At 37.7% G+C, this 14,316-nt stretch overlaps 1 protein-coding gene across 4 annotated transcripts in view; it reads right to left on the reverse strand.

The window, feature by feature from the left end:
• Nucleotides 1–10,425: 10,425 nt before the first annotated feature.
• Nucleotides 10,426–14,316, reverse strand: part of LOC117532180 (metabotropic glutamate receptor 1-like) — a 50,980-nt gene continuing 47,089 nt past the window's right edge. For 3 of the 4 annotated variants that reach the window (XM_034195476.1, XM_034195475.1, XM_034195474.1), the window contains 2 exons: nt 12,698–13,625; nt 10,426–12,363 (listed from right to left, as the gene is read on the reverse strand). In XM_034195476.1, coding sequence (XP_034051367.1) covers nt 11,529–12,363; nt 12,698–13,625 — 1,763 coding nt within the window. In that variant the 3' untranslated portion in view covers nt 10,426–11,528. The remainder of the gene's footprint in view (nt 12,364–12,697; nt 13,626–14,316) is intronic. The other variant, XM_034195477.1, reaches the window with a different exon arrangement.

Below are 14,316 nucleotides of genomic sequence, written 5' to 3' on the forward strand. Positions count from 1 at the left end.
CGTGACCTTCGATCCCTCAGGCGGCACTGCATTAAAAACCAACATAATTGTGTAAAGGAACCTCCCGCGTGGGCTCAGGAACACTTCAGAAAACCATTGTCAGTTAACACAGTTTGTCACTACATCTACAAGTGCAAGTTATTACTCTACCATGCAAAGTGAAAACCATACATCAACAACATCCAGAAACGCCGCCACCTTCTCTGGGCCCGAGCACATTTGAAATGGACAGATGCAAAGTGGAAAAGTGTGCTGTGGTCTGATGAGTCCACATTTCAAATTGTTTTTGGAAAGCATGGACGTCGTGTCCTCCGGACAAAAGAGGAAAAAGACTATCCAGATTGTTACCAGCGTAAAGTTCAAAAGCCAGCATCTGTGATGGTATGGGGGTGTGGGGGTGTGTTAGCGCCAATGGCATGGGCAACTTACACATCTGGGATGGCACCATCAATGCTGAAAGATACATGCAGGTTTTGGGCCAACACATGCTGCCATCCAAGCAACATCTTTTTCAGGGATGTCCCTGCTTATTTCAGCAAGACAATGCCAAGCCACATTCTGCACGTGTTACAACAGCGTAGCTTCGTAGTAAAAGAGTGCAGGTACTAGACTGGCCTGCCTGCAGTCCAGACCTGTAGCCCATTGAAAATGTGTGGCGTATTATGAGACGCAAAATACGACAACGGAGACCCCGGACCGTTGAACAACTGAAGTCATACATCAAGCAAGAATGGGAAAGAATTCCACCTACAAAGCTTCAACAATTAGTGTCCTCAGTTGCCAAACGCTTATTGAGTGTTGTTAGAAGAAAACGTGATGTAACACAGTGGTAAACATACCACTGTCCCAGCTTTTTTGAAACATGTTGCAGGCATCCATTTCAAAATGAGCAAATATTTGCACAAAAACAATAAAGGCTATTAGTTTGAACATTAAATATCTTGTCCTTGTGGTGTATTCAATTGAATATAGGATGAAGAGGATTTGCAAATCATTGTATTCTGTTTTTATTTACATTTTACACATTGTCCCAACTTCACTGGAATTGGGGTTGTATTTTTGACAGAGGCACACACAGGTTCAGAAAGTATACCTGTGCGTACACTACCACTGTATGTGGGTGTAAAAAAAATTAGGTTTGTAGTTTTAAACATTTTAATTTAGTTACATTTGATCAGAGACTTCTAAAAAAGATCCTGTATGTTTGGGGGTCCATGCAGGAGTATTCCCAGTTTACATGCTGCTTTGACCTCCAGCAGCTTGATGTTAAGGAAGAACAGTTAATGTGTTGGTTGAAGCCACTGTGAAGTTTAGTTTGCCGGTTAGTGTCCTGTCTTTTGTGTGTGCAAGTGAAACAAGGTTATTTTACCTCCATTGAGAGTTGGAGAGCCTGAAAATCTGGTCTGGTCTAAATCAAAACTAACCTGAGAGATTGCCAGTATATATAATGATTTTGAAATCTAACATCAGTATAAATGAAAACAAGGAATATACAAAACATGAGAAAACAGCCAATTTGACTTCAAACCACGATTTTTTTTTAATCACAAATGAAAAATAGCATGGATGAATTCAGTAGATATTGTTCCATATATATTAATTTAGGAACACAATAATATTCTGTTTCATGGTTTGTTTGTTTTTGTTGTTTTTGTAATTCTACTCTGTGAAAGGTTGTGTAATTATTTGCAGAATGAATCCGATCTGTTCTTGAATAAAAGCTTCAGTGTTTGAAAATACTTGAAATTACCTTAGTGACATCTACTGGACATGAGTGAAAATGGTCATAAAATGAACTGGTCAATAGCTCAAATTGATATTTTATACCTTTAAATTGATGCAGCTTTAAAATGCAGCTTTAAACCAAACATTTATTCAGAATTATATTTATAGTGATGGCTGAAAGTTTCTGAACCTTTGAACTATTACACATCTAAAATGCTGGAATGATATCATGTTGAAAAATAACAATCTTACTTCTGTATATAAAATTTTCTAAAATGATGCTCTTTAAACTCACTTCCTTGGCACTGGCACCCTTTAACGTAACACAAGTAAATCATTACTTTTACAGTCAGTCTTCATCAGACAAGTCAAGGATGGATACATGAACATTTCTAAGTCATTGTATATGAGTCTGACTTCATTTGCATTAATTTTTGAGAAATACAAACAGTATGGTACTGTATGATCTGTGCCAAACAGGCAGCTCTCAAAAACTTAGTCATGGCGCAAGAAGGAGAAGAAAATTGGAGAAATTGTGCACAGTGCGGTTTTGCATTTCGAAAGATTTTCATACAAGATAAAATCAAGGCTTTCATCCCCCATGTGCCTTCTGGTAAGTAAAAGTATAGCTTTATTACGAAATAGTGACATCAAATACGTTTTTAAAATATTTTTTTTTTTCTTAACTGGAGTGGGCAGTTGAAGGTGAGTGAGTGAGTGACTTCTCATGACTCGTCTGCAGTATCTTCACGGCCCACACTTTGGGGAAGCGCTGCTTTGGTTCATTTCTTTTCTTTTTTAATGAAAAATCATTTTAAACTGTACATGCAAATTCTGCACACTAGATGGCGGAGTGTATCAACACTGTCGGTTCAAGGGCTGATGTCCTTGGCGTCCTGGACAAACATCAGTACCATGGACAGCAACAAATGGATCGTCTTTGGTTGATCTCTTGAAAAATAGTTCTGGAAGAAATGATCAGATTTATTCATATTTGTCGTCTCTCTCCCTCCACACACACACACACACACACACACACACACACACACACACACACACACACACACACACACACACACACACACACACACACACACACACACACACACACACACACACACAAGCATGAGGAGTAATCAGACTGACGCAAAATGAGTTTGACACATCAAGGGCTTCACTGAGTGTGTCACATACAGTGCATCCAAAAAGTATTCACAGTGCTTCACTTTTTCCACATTTTGTTATGTTACAGCCTTATTACAAAATGGAGTAAATTCATTTTTTCAATAAAAAAAACCTACTCACAACACCCCATAATGACAACGTGAATAACTTCTTAGAATTTTTTTTCAAATGTATTAAAAATAAAAACTAAGAAATCACATGTACATAAGTACTTTTATATTTACCCTATTCTCTTGTTTGAGTCAATTGAAATTCTCATGCAATTATGAATATGTGAAAGAATGTTAGAGAAAATGTGCACTGCAGGGAGGATGAAATAGGCCAATATCAATAATGCACAAGTAATGGGATCTGTTGTGGAGAGTGTGGCTCTTATTCTGACTGTCATATTTATGAACAATAAGTTAGGAGGCTCAGCTTTTGCATCCACTGTGAAAAAGTCTTGGGGTCAGCGTCCCTGTTGCCTTCTGAATTTACATCTGGAGTATGTGGACCATATATCCACTGTTAGCATATTTTATTTTTATTTTTTAAACACTGCAGCCAGCTTGATCACCGAAGTGTAGAACGGCAGTTATGAGGAAAAAACATGTGCAGTTTAACATGCCATATATTTCACAGATAGATTCCAAATTTCCACCAGAGTTACTGTGGACTTATATTGGCAACAGAAGTTCACAGTGAAAAGTAAAACTATTGAACAGTGAAAAACAAATTGGTGCCATTTGTACACCCCCCCCCCCCCCCAAAAAACAAAAAAACAAAAAAAAAAAACAAAACCTGACTCATTGGATTGGATTTCTATTTAATAAATATATGTACTCCCAACTAAATTAAATTAAATTATCTTGCATGGATGTGCTTATGTTTGAGTTGGGGCTACATACATTTATTAGATGGAAATCCTGCACATAATTGAATTGAGTTCATCCAATGAGTCATTATGTCACAGTAGTATAAATTCTGTGTGGGTCTTTGGACTCCTCAACCACATTTGTAAAAGGTACACTATAAAAATTTATTATATTATTATTCTGTTATTTAAAACATAAAATCAGATTTACATGACAAAAATGGATACTTCCAGAAAAGGTTTTAACATGGTATAATCAGACAAATAAAAGTGATTCTTCTTTAGTTTGTCATCAGCTGTCCATTACCGCCAATTATACTTGTTGCCACCCATATCTTATACACGTAGGTTTATGTAGGAACAGTAATCATTATTAGAACATTATATTTTAAAAAAGTTTTAGACACTTAGGCTTTATTTATTGTTCACTGAACATGAAGAGCATCAACATGTCATATTTTAAAAACATTTTCATGTTTTTTAACTTGTGATTTACCAGTGTTTTTAAAGGTCTGAATTTTCTTAAGTGCAAACATGCAGTGACTGAATCTTCCATTCTTGATTTGATGTGTGATTTTCATCAATATTTGATAGACTAAAGACCCAAAGAAATGAAGTGAATATAGCAGTTTGGAGAATGTAACAGAGATGGACAAAGTGAGTAAGCAATTGGTTTGAGTTGCAATTTATGGCATCATATGTGTTTGAAACCATAAGAAATTGGCAGAGAATTAATAACTCAAAAATGATGTAAAGTAAAATTAACATCTGAGAAGGTGTTTTTCTTTCTTTTTGTGCACATATGTAAAAGTTCTATTTTAAATGCATCTATTTCTATTTTTATTGATTTATTTTTTTTATGAATGAATGAATTTATTTATTTGGCACACAGACTCAACAATAACAGTCTGTGTGGCTGAAAGAGTGTAGGTAGAAGCAAAAGCTTCTAAATACCCACCCCTTATAACATAAAATTATATATATGTGTGTGTGTGTGTGTGTGTGTGTGTGTGTGTGTGTGTGTGTGTGTGTGTGTGTGTGTAAAACAACAAATGCCAAAGAAACAAGTGCAAACCAGACAAACAGTCCACAATGTACAATAACAATAACAAAACCAGTAAACCTAATTCTTCAGACTATAACCAGTAATTATATTATTTTTATAGAGCTTTTAAAGCCAACTAAGGTACCAAATAATTTAATGTTATCAGGACAATTATTCCAAATGTTAATGTTAATTTATTCATTTCCAAATGTAAATAAATGTTTATTTATTTTTTAGATAAATAAATTAGGTTTGGTGTTAATAGATATGGTTTATCATACAGCATCACAGTCCTTTGTAGAAGTGATATCAGTGTGGTGCATTTTCATATTTCCTCAAAAAAAGGGGTTGGTTCCAGTAAAATCAGGTCATGCTGATAGCTTTTTTCTGCTACTAACCATATTCATTGCTTCTGCACAGCTCTCAGCTCATCTCACCATGGAATGATTAACAGATAATTGTATGCATGAGCTGCACAACAGACAAGCAACAATTAAGACTGCATAGACAAGGACATCATTTAATGCGTGACATCTGATTGAGCATCAAACAAAAGATAGATCTCAGTCGTTCTATTCTCTGTTGTTAGTTCTGTGACCGTCCTGCAGCGTCTGGCCTCTCATCACAGGTCAGTCACCAGAAATTCCTGTGTCACAGACTTTTCCCAGCAGGATGTGTGGGTCACACTGCTCTGGTTATTAGCCTGTGTACACTGTATCCGTGGAGGCTCAGAGGAATCAGCTCAGTCGTCTCCACAGAGGTGTTTATGAAGCAGCCCACACAGCCTGCACATTAACGAGAGAACTGGCAGAAGACAAAATATGAATATAAACTTATTGACTGGATGTAACAGCTCACAGAAACAGCTTCTGCAGGGAGTTGGTATGAAAAAGCAGATCTGGTTCCCAGATTGTTTGGTCTCCAACAGCACAATGTGGGATTCAGTCGCCCTGGTTCACTTTGATCCCATCCCAGTGGGGCCCTTCATTATACAAGCAAGTGTGGTGCAGCACCATTTGTTTGACAAGGAAGGTACCTGCCTCATTCATATTTATATTGTTATAACAATGGTGCACATGAATTAGAACAATGTGTTTACTCTGGTACTTTAATATATGAACCAGCTGTGCGAAGAGACTCTGCACATGCAGTGTCTAAAAATCACATATTAGTTGCCTGTATGCATGCATGTTTTATGCATACAAACTAATAAAATTTATTTAAGGCAAAAGTCAGCAGTCAGTCAATAAATTAACCAGTCCATCCATTAACCACTAGGTTAGTTAAACCATAAACATACAGCTGAACATTTTTACATTTAGGTAAATGGAATTGAATTGTATTTTTCTTATTCATTGTGCCACACACAAAAATTTGCCCAGATGTCATGGATTTATAAGACATGGCATTATAATATACAATATGAGAAAAATTAAACAAGCAAACTGATTTGACACATCATTGTGCTACAGATTTTGATACAGTTTGGCCTCATTAGATGATCTTTTAATTTGTTGAATTATAAGAAGATGTTGATTTATTGTGTTAAAATGGATGGCATGTACTCATTCATCCATTTAGCTATAAACACAACAGTAATAATAATGTTATTTACATTGCAAGACATTTCAACATGCTCTCCATGTAAAAAAATCCTCAACACAACAACAAAGTGATAACATTTAAACATCCTTAAAACCAAATTAAGCTCCAAATACAAATATCAATGCAGTTACACTTAAAGGACATGTTATAAACCCCAGACATCAGACCATGGACCAAGCTGAGGCAAAACAGATATGGGCAAAAAAGATTATATTTATTGTACAATATGAAAGTGAGCAGGATATTTACAAACAGAAATACAGTTCATGAGTAGCAGGTCTATGGAATCATCTGGTGGAGATTGCCTCCTTCCATGGCTGTCCAGTTTGTAACTTTCCTGACTGAGTGAGATGGAGAAAGACATAAGATAAAATGGTGAATGACAGAGAGAATCAGGTCCAGCAGCAGCATTAAACAACAGACAGTGGACGATGGAATAATGTGGACTTTGTCTAGCTTGACAGTTATTTAAATAAAGAAGTCATTTGTGCAGCATCTTCCTTACCTGACTGCCCTGGGCTTGAGCAGTGAAGAATAATGTCTGGAGTTTCTAAGTTCTGTGTTGCTGTGACTCAAAAAACTTGATATCCTCTTGTGGAGCTTGGGGACATAGCTGTGGTCTTCAACTGTGGATGCATTGGAAGTTTTTTTTTAAATATTAGAAATAATCCAACCACCTGATATGGCATGAGTTCCTGCTTAAATAGTGACAGAGCTGATTAGTAACAGGTGTGCATAGAATGCTGCATTTACGGGGCTCAGGATGAGTCAGTTCACAGCTCCTTCAATGAGGCAGGCAGAATTCTGACAGGATGTTGGAAACCTTATTGTTCTTAATAATTCTGGTTTGCACCATATAATTTTCATGCAGGTTTTCTTGGCCACAGAACAGCAGCAACACATTGCCGGCTCTGGCGGGGACTGTCTCCACATCAGGTGAACATTGTCACAACAAGGGGCATTATAACTCCTCTATGTATGTTGTCATCAAAACGACCCAATTAGTAAACTCAGCTTCAGGATTATATTCACAGAGATTCTAGGCCAGATCCTCATACATAAACAAAGCCAGGAATTTGACCAAGAACACGGTGCATACCCTCTCAGCAAAAATGTGCAGTGCTTTACTTGCTTATTTTATTTATTCACTTATAATTTTTTTTTTTTTTCAATTTGGTTCATGTTGTGTCTTACATGTTGTGACACATGTCTCAATAAAGCTCAGGAAGCAGTTTTATTTGCATAAATTGTCCAGAGAGGACAAAGCTACATCCCCTTCTGTCATGTTGAATTTGTTAGCCAGCAGGACAGCAGGGATTGGACAAATACTGACCAGAAAGACGTGTTAACTAGATTCTGCTTCTATTCTGAGACAGCCTCCAAGGTGGAGGTGTTTGTAATACAAAATACTGCTGCTGCTCTCTGTTACAGAACACAACGGAAAAATATTTATAAAACCATCTCTTGGCCTTGACACTGGAAATAATGCCAAAATTCCTGAATTCCACAGTTAGGATTCACTCGTTTATAGTTGACTTTTGATATTTGATAGATTACATTTATTGAATTATTGAACTGAAAATAAAGCTTAGGCTTAGTTATTCATTTTTAAAATTTGCATTAAATTGTCACATCAAACCAAACTACTGTCTAAATGCATCCAAAAAGCGAGACACGACTGTTTCTCAAGTAAAATAGTATGTTTGTTTCCATGGACACTGTTCAGGATCAAAATTAGCTAAGATAATGTCAGTGAAATAGGTACAGTGTTGGCTGCAGTTTGCAGATACGAAAGTTATGACACAGTATTTGGAGTCAAATCACAGCTTCATATATTTGGTATTTAACATTTCAACATTAAGAGCCTGATCTTGATGGTAGATGCATTAATGAGCTGTACTGTCCCAAATTTATTTGGAGCTTAAATGAGGGCACAGATTTCAAAGGACTTGGTTTAATATGCACACACACACACGATGAATGGTTTAATTCAGGGACATTTTCTAAGCATGTGCTATAGTGTATGTGTGTTGTGAACCCATGTATGTAAGGCACATGATTATTTATTCATTAATTTTCTGACCAGCTGATTCAAGCCCAAATCAATTAAAAACATGTCAGAGGTCGACGTGTTTTCAGATGATTATTTTTGTATTGTGGAGCTGTTTTATGAAGTCCAGTCTGAAGGTGATTCTAAAGATGTCTCTAAAGAATCTGTGGGGGCTACAGGCTTATTGTTTTGAGCCTTATTTAGATGACAATAAGGGAGACATAACCTTGGAGGAAGACCTTCACTCTGATAACATTGACAATATTGGCAGAGTTCAGAACACAATGGTAATTATAAAAAAATACTAATAAAATTAATGCAGGCTGATTTCGCATACAGGCAGAGATGATAAACTGTTTTTTTTATTGCCAGCTATTTGGTCATAATCGACTGATAAGGTCCCATTAAAAAAAGTTAGTTTACCATCCTTGACATCAGAAAAAGTGATGAGGACACAGATTTTTTTACTTGTGATTTTTTTTTTTCTTAGAAACAGGTACATACATTTCAAATCTGAAAAATGAACACAGCACCTGTGAGGGACTGACAATATTTTTTACAATAAATCTTCTTTCCTTCTTGAATACAGTTAGAGTACTGTAAGTTAGTAGTGTGATAAACATGCTGTTATCAAATATTAAAACCATTCACACATGGAGTAAATATAAAGTCTTGCCTGTTTGTTTCAGTGAGATTCATCATCACAGTCTGAAGAAAATGTATCTATACATAAAGCCTGAATTTGGAAGTGACGTCTGAAAATACTTAAATTCCTTGTCCTGGCTGAACAAAATTTCCTCTGTGACACAGGCACTTTGTGCCACATTTGCTCTGTCAGATCATGGTTTTTGTGCTGGAGGTCATCCATTAGGTTGCAGCACCTAATGGCCTCCTACATGTGTAATCTGTTGATTGGGTGCCTGTCCCTGTTGAGTTAATAGGGTTTTTAAAAGGAATAGTTTGCACCATGTGTCATGCTTAGTTATCATGTTACGGATTAAGATATGTCACATGTCATAGAATCCAATGGACATCGACATTGTTTGACCTTTACTTTGCAGACCAAACATTCAACACAGTCAAAACTATTCCATTTATTAATCCCATTAGTTCAACCAATAATTTGCACCCGGTTTCACCAAAATTGGAGCAACTTTAACTTTTGAGCCCTGCACAAACTGAAATTGACCTTTGTCACCATTTTTTCTGTTTTACCCCATAACTCTATAACATTCAGTCACAGACAGTCCAAACTTTACCTTATTGGAATCTTTATGCTCAGACAAATAATGTGGTGTAGTTTTCAATATGACTTGAGCATCTTTTAATTTTGACCCCTACCTGGCTGCCTAAGGAAAATTCAAATGGTCACTCTGTTTTTTCAAAAGAGTAATGTCTAAGGAGTATTTGTCCTGAATCACCATTTGCAGGATGGTTTCAGTTATCTGCTGCACTATTATTTCATATTATCCAAAAACTGCAGCAGCACTAACATTTTTCATTTTTAGAAACAAAATCAGCTGGATGCTTTGTTACAGTCTGTGCTTCTTTTCTCTGCACCAAACTCCCCACTGACAACACCTCTGAGCACTTTGTCTGTGTTTAATGTCATAGCATTTCCTGACATGCCACTAGCTTTTCCTTGCTGTAGACTGACTGACACAAAAAATTAAAATAAATACATAAATCTGAGCTCATTGGGTCTAATTTACTTCAATAACTTGTAGGTGTTTGAAGTAAGAAATCAGCCCACAGTTTCAATTGTCTCTCTCTATCTCCATTTCTTCTGTTGTTCCTGTTTTGTTTTGTTTTGTTTTGTTTTTTTCATTTCTGGACTCAAACGAAAGTCACAAATCATTGATCTCTGATTTTAAACACTTATTAATGAAGATGCATCAAGATCACAGAAACACATAAAATATTACTCTGCCATTTATAAAAATAAAAAACAAGAGACAAAAGCATAAAAATATTAAATTTACTCCAAATAAACATACTTCAAATGTTCTAGAACTAATGCTTGTTTAAAGTAGCAATCACAATTCATAAGGTAGATACCAGACTACAAAAGACTACAAATAGCTTATTCAGAATAGCAGCACTTTATCACATTGTACAGGTTTGATAGGCTGTCAAAGTCTTAATATCTAAGAAAGTGGGTTGAGGTTCACTACCAGTTACACAATTAAAGCATATACAGGTAATGAGATATTTCTATTACTGTAATTCATGTAAATACTATCTGAATACCAAAATATAAACACATTTCATACATTCACAGACTAATAAATAGGTCAATTATATTTGAGAACAGTTCATACAATTATTAAATTATGAAATCAAATGTATAATTATAAAAGACAGAAATTTTGAGGTTCTTTAACATACATTTGAAAACCACACAAATGTGATAAACATACAAAAGGAACCTGTAGCACTTGAACCCATACTCTGCTACATTCATAATACAGTCAGTACACTCACATTGCAGTATTACATCAATCCAAAATTCAAAAGTTCAAGTTTGTTTTCTCCAACAAGTAATTATGTTGGCTTTATATTTCCTCAAGCATAACTCGGATGCACTGTCAGCCCAAGCCTCTCTGATAAAGTACATACACACTACACAATGTGTAATATCAGGTACATCTTCTAAAAATGGTGCTGACAAATTGGATTGTTTGACATTACAAAATACTTGCCATTAAGCAGATGAGTTGACAGATTTGGGTCTTTGTTTTGTATGAATCAAATGAATTCTATTCACAGGATAATTTGTAAATGTAGACAGTTGGCTCATACATAAGTACAAAGTGTTTATTTAGCTTTAATTTGAATATAGAAACATATGATTATAATTGGTTGGTTCTTTCACTATTGTAGACAACATTGAAAATCATTCTAAAAAGTGACGCCTTGTTCCTTACCTTTATCACGTAAAAACTACAGAGAGAAAAATGGTTTGTGTCAAACTACAGGATGGTTTTTTGTTCCTTTATATATTCATCAACACAAGTCGTTATCAGTGTGAAAATAGTTTACAGCTCATAGTATTTAACGTGCCCTCACAGAGTCGAGGAGCTCTGCTTGTAGTCTCTGAAGATGACAGAGGCGTATGTCACATTTGGAGAAGTGCACAAAATCGATTCAGACATGGGTGAGTCGGGGAACAGGCTGACCGGTGGACCGCTGCAATCTCGGAAAGGAGAGGGAGGCATCAAAGCCAGAGAGTCCCCCATGGCTACTTTAGCCTCAACTAGTTCCTCCTCCTCATGAATCTGGGAACTGTTGTACATGTACCCATGAAGAAGGCTAAATTGCTCATTCTCTATCTCCTCGTCGTCCTCGAAGGAGGAGATGGGCTCCTCATTGAATAGGTTGAGCTGCACAGGCAGGACTGGGTCCTGCTGGATGAGGTGAGCCTGGTGGTACACAGACATGCCGCTGCTCATGGTGTCGGACATAATAATCATGTCGCCTACCTCAGAGACGTCACTATGGAATTTACCCGTCACTGTCCCCTCATGGAGGCGATCCACGATGGTGCTATTTTGTTGCAGGTGCTCGGCTGTATAGCGCCTCACCTCCTCATCCACATCTTTCATAAACCCACCCATTGGCATTTGCCTGTGGGCCATCATTGGGGGTGTTACAGGGGGGTTGTACCTGACAGGTTCATCCTCATCCTCCTCAGTCACATTGTACAAAGTCTTAGTGCTGAGGTTTGAGAAATCCAGGCCTGTGCTTTGGAATGTGTTAGTTAAGGGTTTGATGACAGCCAACTGATTGGAACCTGATTCCTGTTTCTTCACATGAACTGACAATCTGTGCCACATGTGATCCCCTTTTGGAGGATGTCTTGCACCTGGTTCAGACCATGACACAGACTTTCCATTAGAACTATGAACAAAATGAAGACAACTGTTACTTCGCAGGAACCCAGAAAAACAGAGACAGCATTTGTCAAATTACATCAATTCCAATAAACAAACAATATTTAATGTTCTAAGTCATGTTCTGTTCTTATGATCCCATCCCTTAGCCAACAGAGATGCTTGTTTTAACTCTGACAGAACAAAGGGTAAAATGGCTGGGTGACATAATTTACAACAGGTGCCCCTTTGAAAAGTGAATACAGTTTGACAGCTGAGAGGGAATTACAAGAAGGTAAAACCAGCATCCCTGAGGTGCCTCAGGAGCAGGACTCACACTCTCAATTACCCTACGGACCTACCTGCCATTTCCACTGTTCTTCTTCCTTTTGAACATAGTGAGTAGGCTGTTGCTTCGGCAAGCAATTTTGCCATCGCCGACGTGCATGCGAATAGCATCAGATGTGGTGAATGCGCTGCGCACGTTTCTCTCCGGTTTGGCAATGATGATGTACATCTTTGGCGTGAACATACAGCCCAAAGCCACAGTCACACTGAGACTCACGGAGAAGGATGTGGTGATGATTTTGTAGTTGCTGCCAAAATAGATTGGCACGAACGCCAACCAAATTATGCATGTGGTGTACATGGTAAAGGCAATGTATTTAGCTTCATTGAAATTCGCTGGGACGTTTCGCGTCTTGAAGGCGTAATAGGTGCAACTCATGATGAGCAAACCGTTGTAGCCCAGCGGTGCCACAACACCCAGGTTGCTGGTGTTGCAGATGAGGAAGACCTCTCTGATGCTAGGGTAGGATTTTATAGGTTCAGGAGGCTCCATGATGATGAGGGTGACCTCCAGTGTGAGCTGGAAACTAATCAGGATGAAGGCGATAACCACCTGAGCCCAAGCGCTCATGAACCTTGGCTTCCGGGTGCAAATCTTCTTTTTACTGCCCGCCAGGATGCGGGCGATGCGGTTGGTTTTTGTTACGAGAGCGGAGTAGCACATGGCAGCTGAGAGTCCGACAAGAAGTCTCTGAAGGTAGCAGGAGACCACAGTGGGGCGGGCAATGAGGGTGAACGGGCAGAGATAGCCCAGGAAGATTCCTGCTAAGATGATGTAGCAGAGCTCCCGGCTTGAGGATTTGACCACGGGCGTGTCACGGTACAAGACAAAGACAAAGGCAACAAATGATGTGACCAGGATGCCCATGCAGGAGAAAACAACCTGGATAATGGATTCTGGATTGCTCCACTCCAAGTACCGTAGGGGTATTGGCTCACAGCCTGAAAAGGGAAAACATGAAATTACCATACACATCCAGCGTACTCTGAAAGCAACTCATCAAATGTTGACATTTTCAGTATCGACTCTTTGATTATAATCTTGTGGTAAGTGTGGAAATGAAGGTTTTCAGGTTGGGTCTTTTTTCCTTTTGGTGTTGTTGTTTTGTTTTGTTTTTTTGCATGGAATTACGCAATAGGACATTTGTGTTTTGGGGGGTTTATTGCATTGTGGCAACATTCAAAATTAATCAAACATATCTCAGCCTGTGAAAATACAGAGAAGTCTTTAAGTAGGTTTTTAGCTCATCTATAAATAAACACTTTTTCAGTCAGCCACGGCGAGGCTGGGCTGCAGCCAGCATGGGGGGGGCGATGGTGTAGGACAAAGTAAATCACTGCATTTTCTACTGAGTTCATATTTGATTGATGTGTTCTATGGTGAAACATGGTCTGAATATCAGGTTTATGTAGTTCATTTTTTGATATGATAAGCACATTACAGTTGGTTGTGTTGGTGGCCCTCTGTTCCCAAATTTCCTCCATTCCACAAGCACAACAATATGTTTCCTTTCTGTTTCTTTTGTTTGTTTTTTTAATAATCAAACAATACAACTGTATTCAAACAGAGTTTTGACTTTGAACAACACAGGAGGCCTCTGAAAGTGGACCAGAGGAGTAGTAAGTGTCGCAG

Source organism: Thalassophryne amazonica, chromosome 19 (genome assembly GCF_902500255.1).
Source record: "Thalassophryne amazonica chromosome 19, fThaAma1.1, whole genome shotgun sequence".
Taxonomy (NCBI): domain Eukaryota; kingdom Metazoa; phylum Chordata; class Actinopteri; order Batrachoidiformes; family Batrachoididae; genus Thalassophryne; species Thalassophryne amazonica.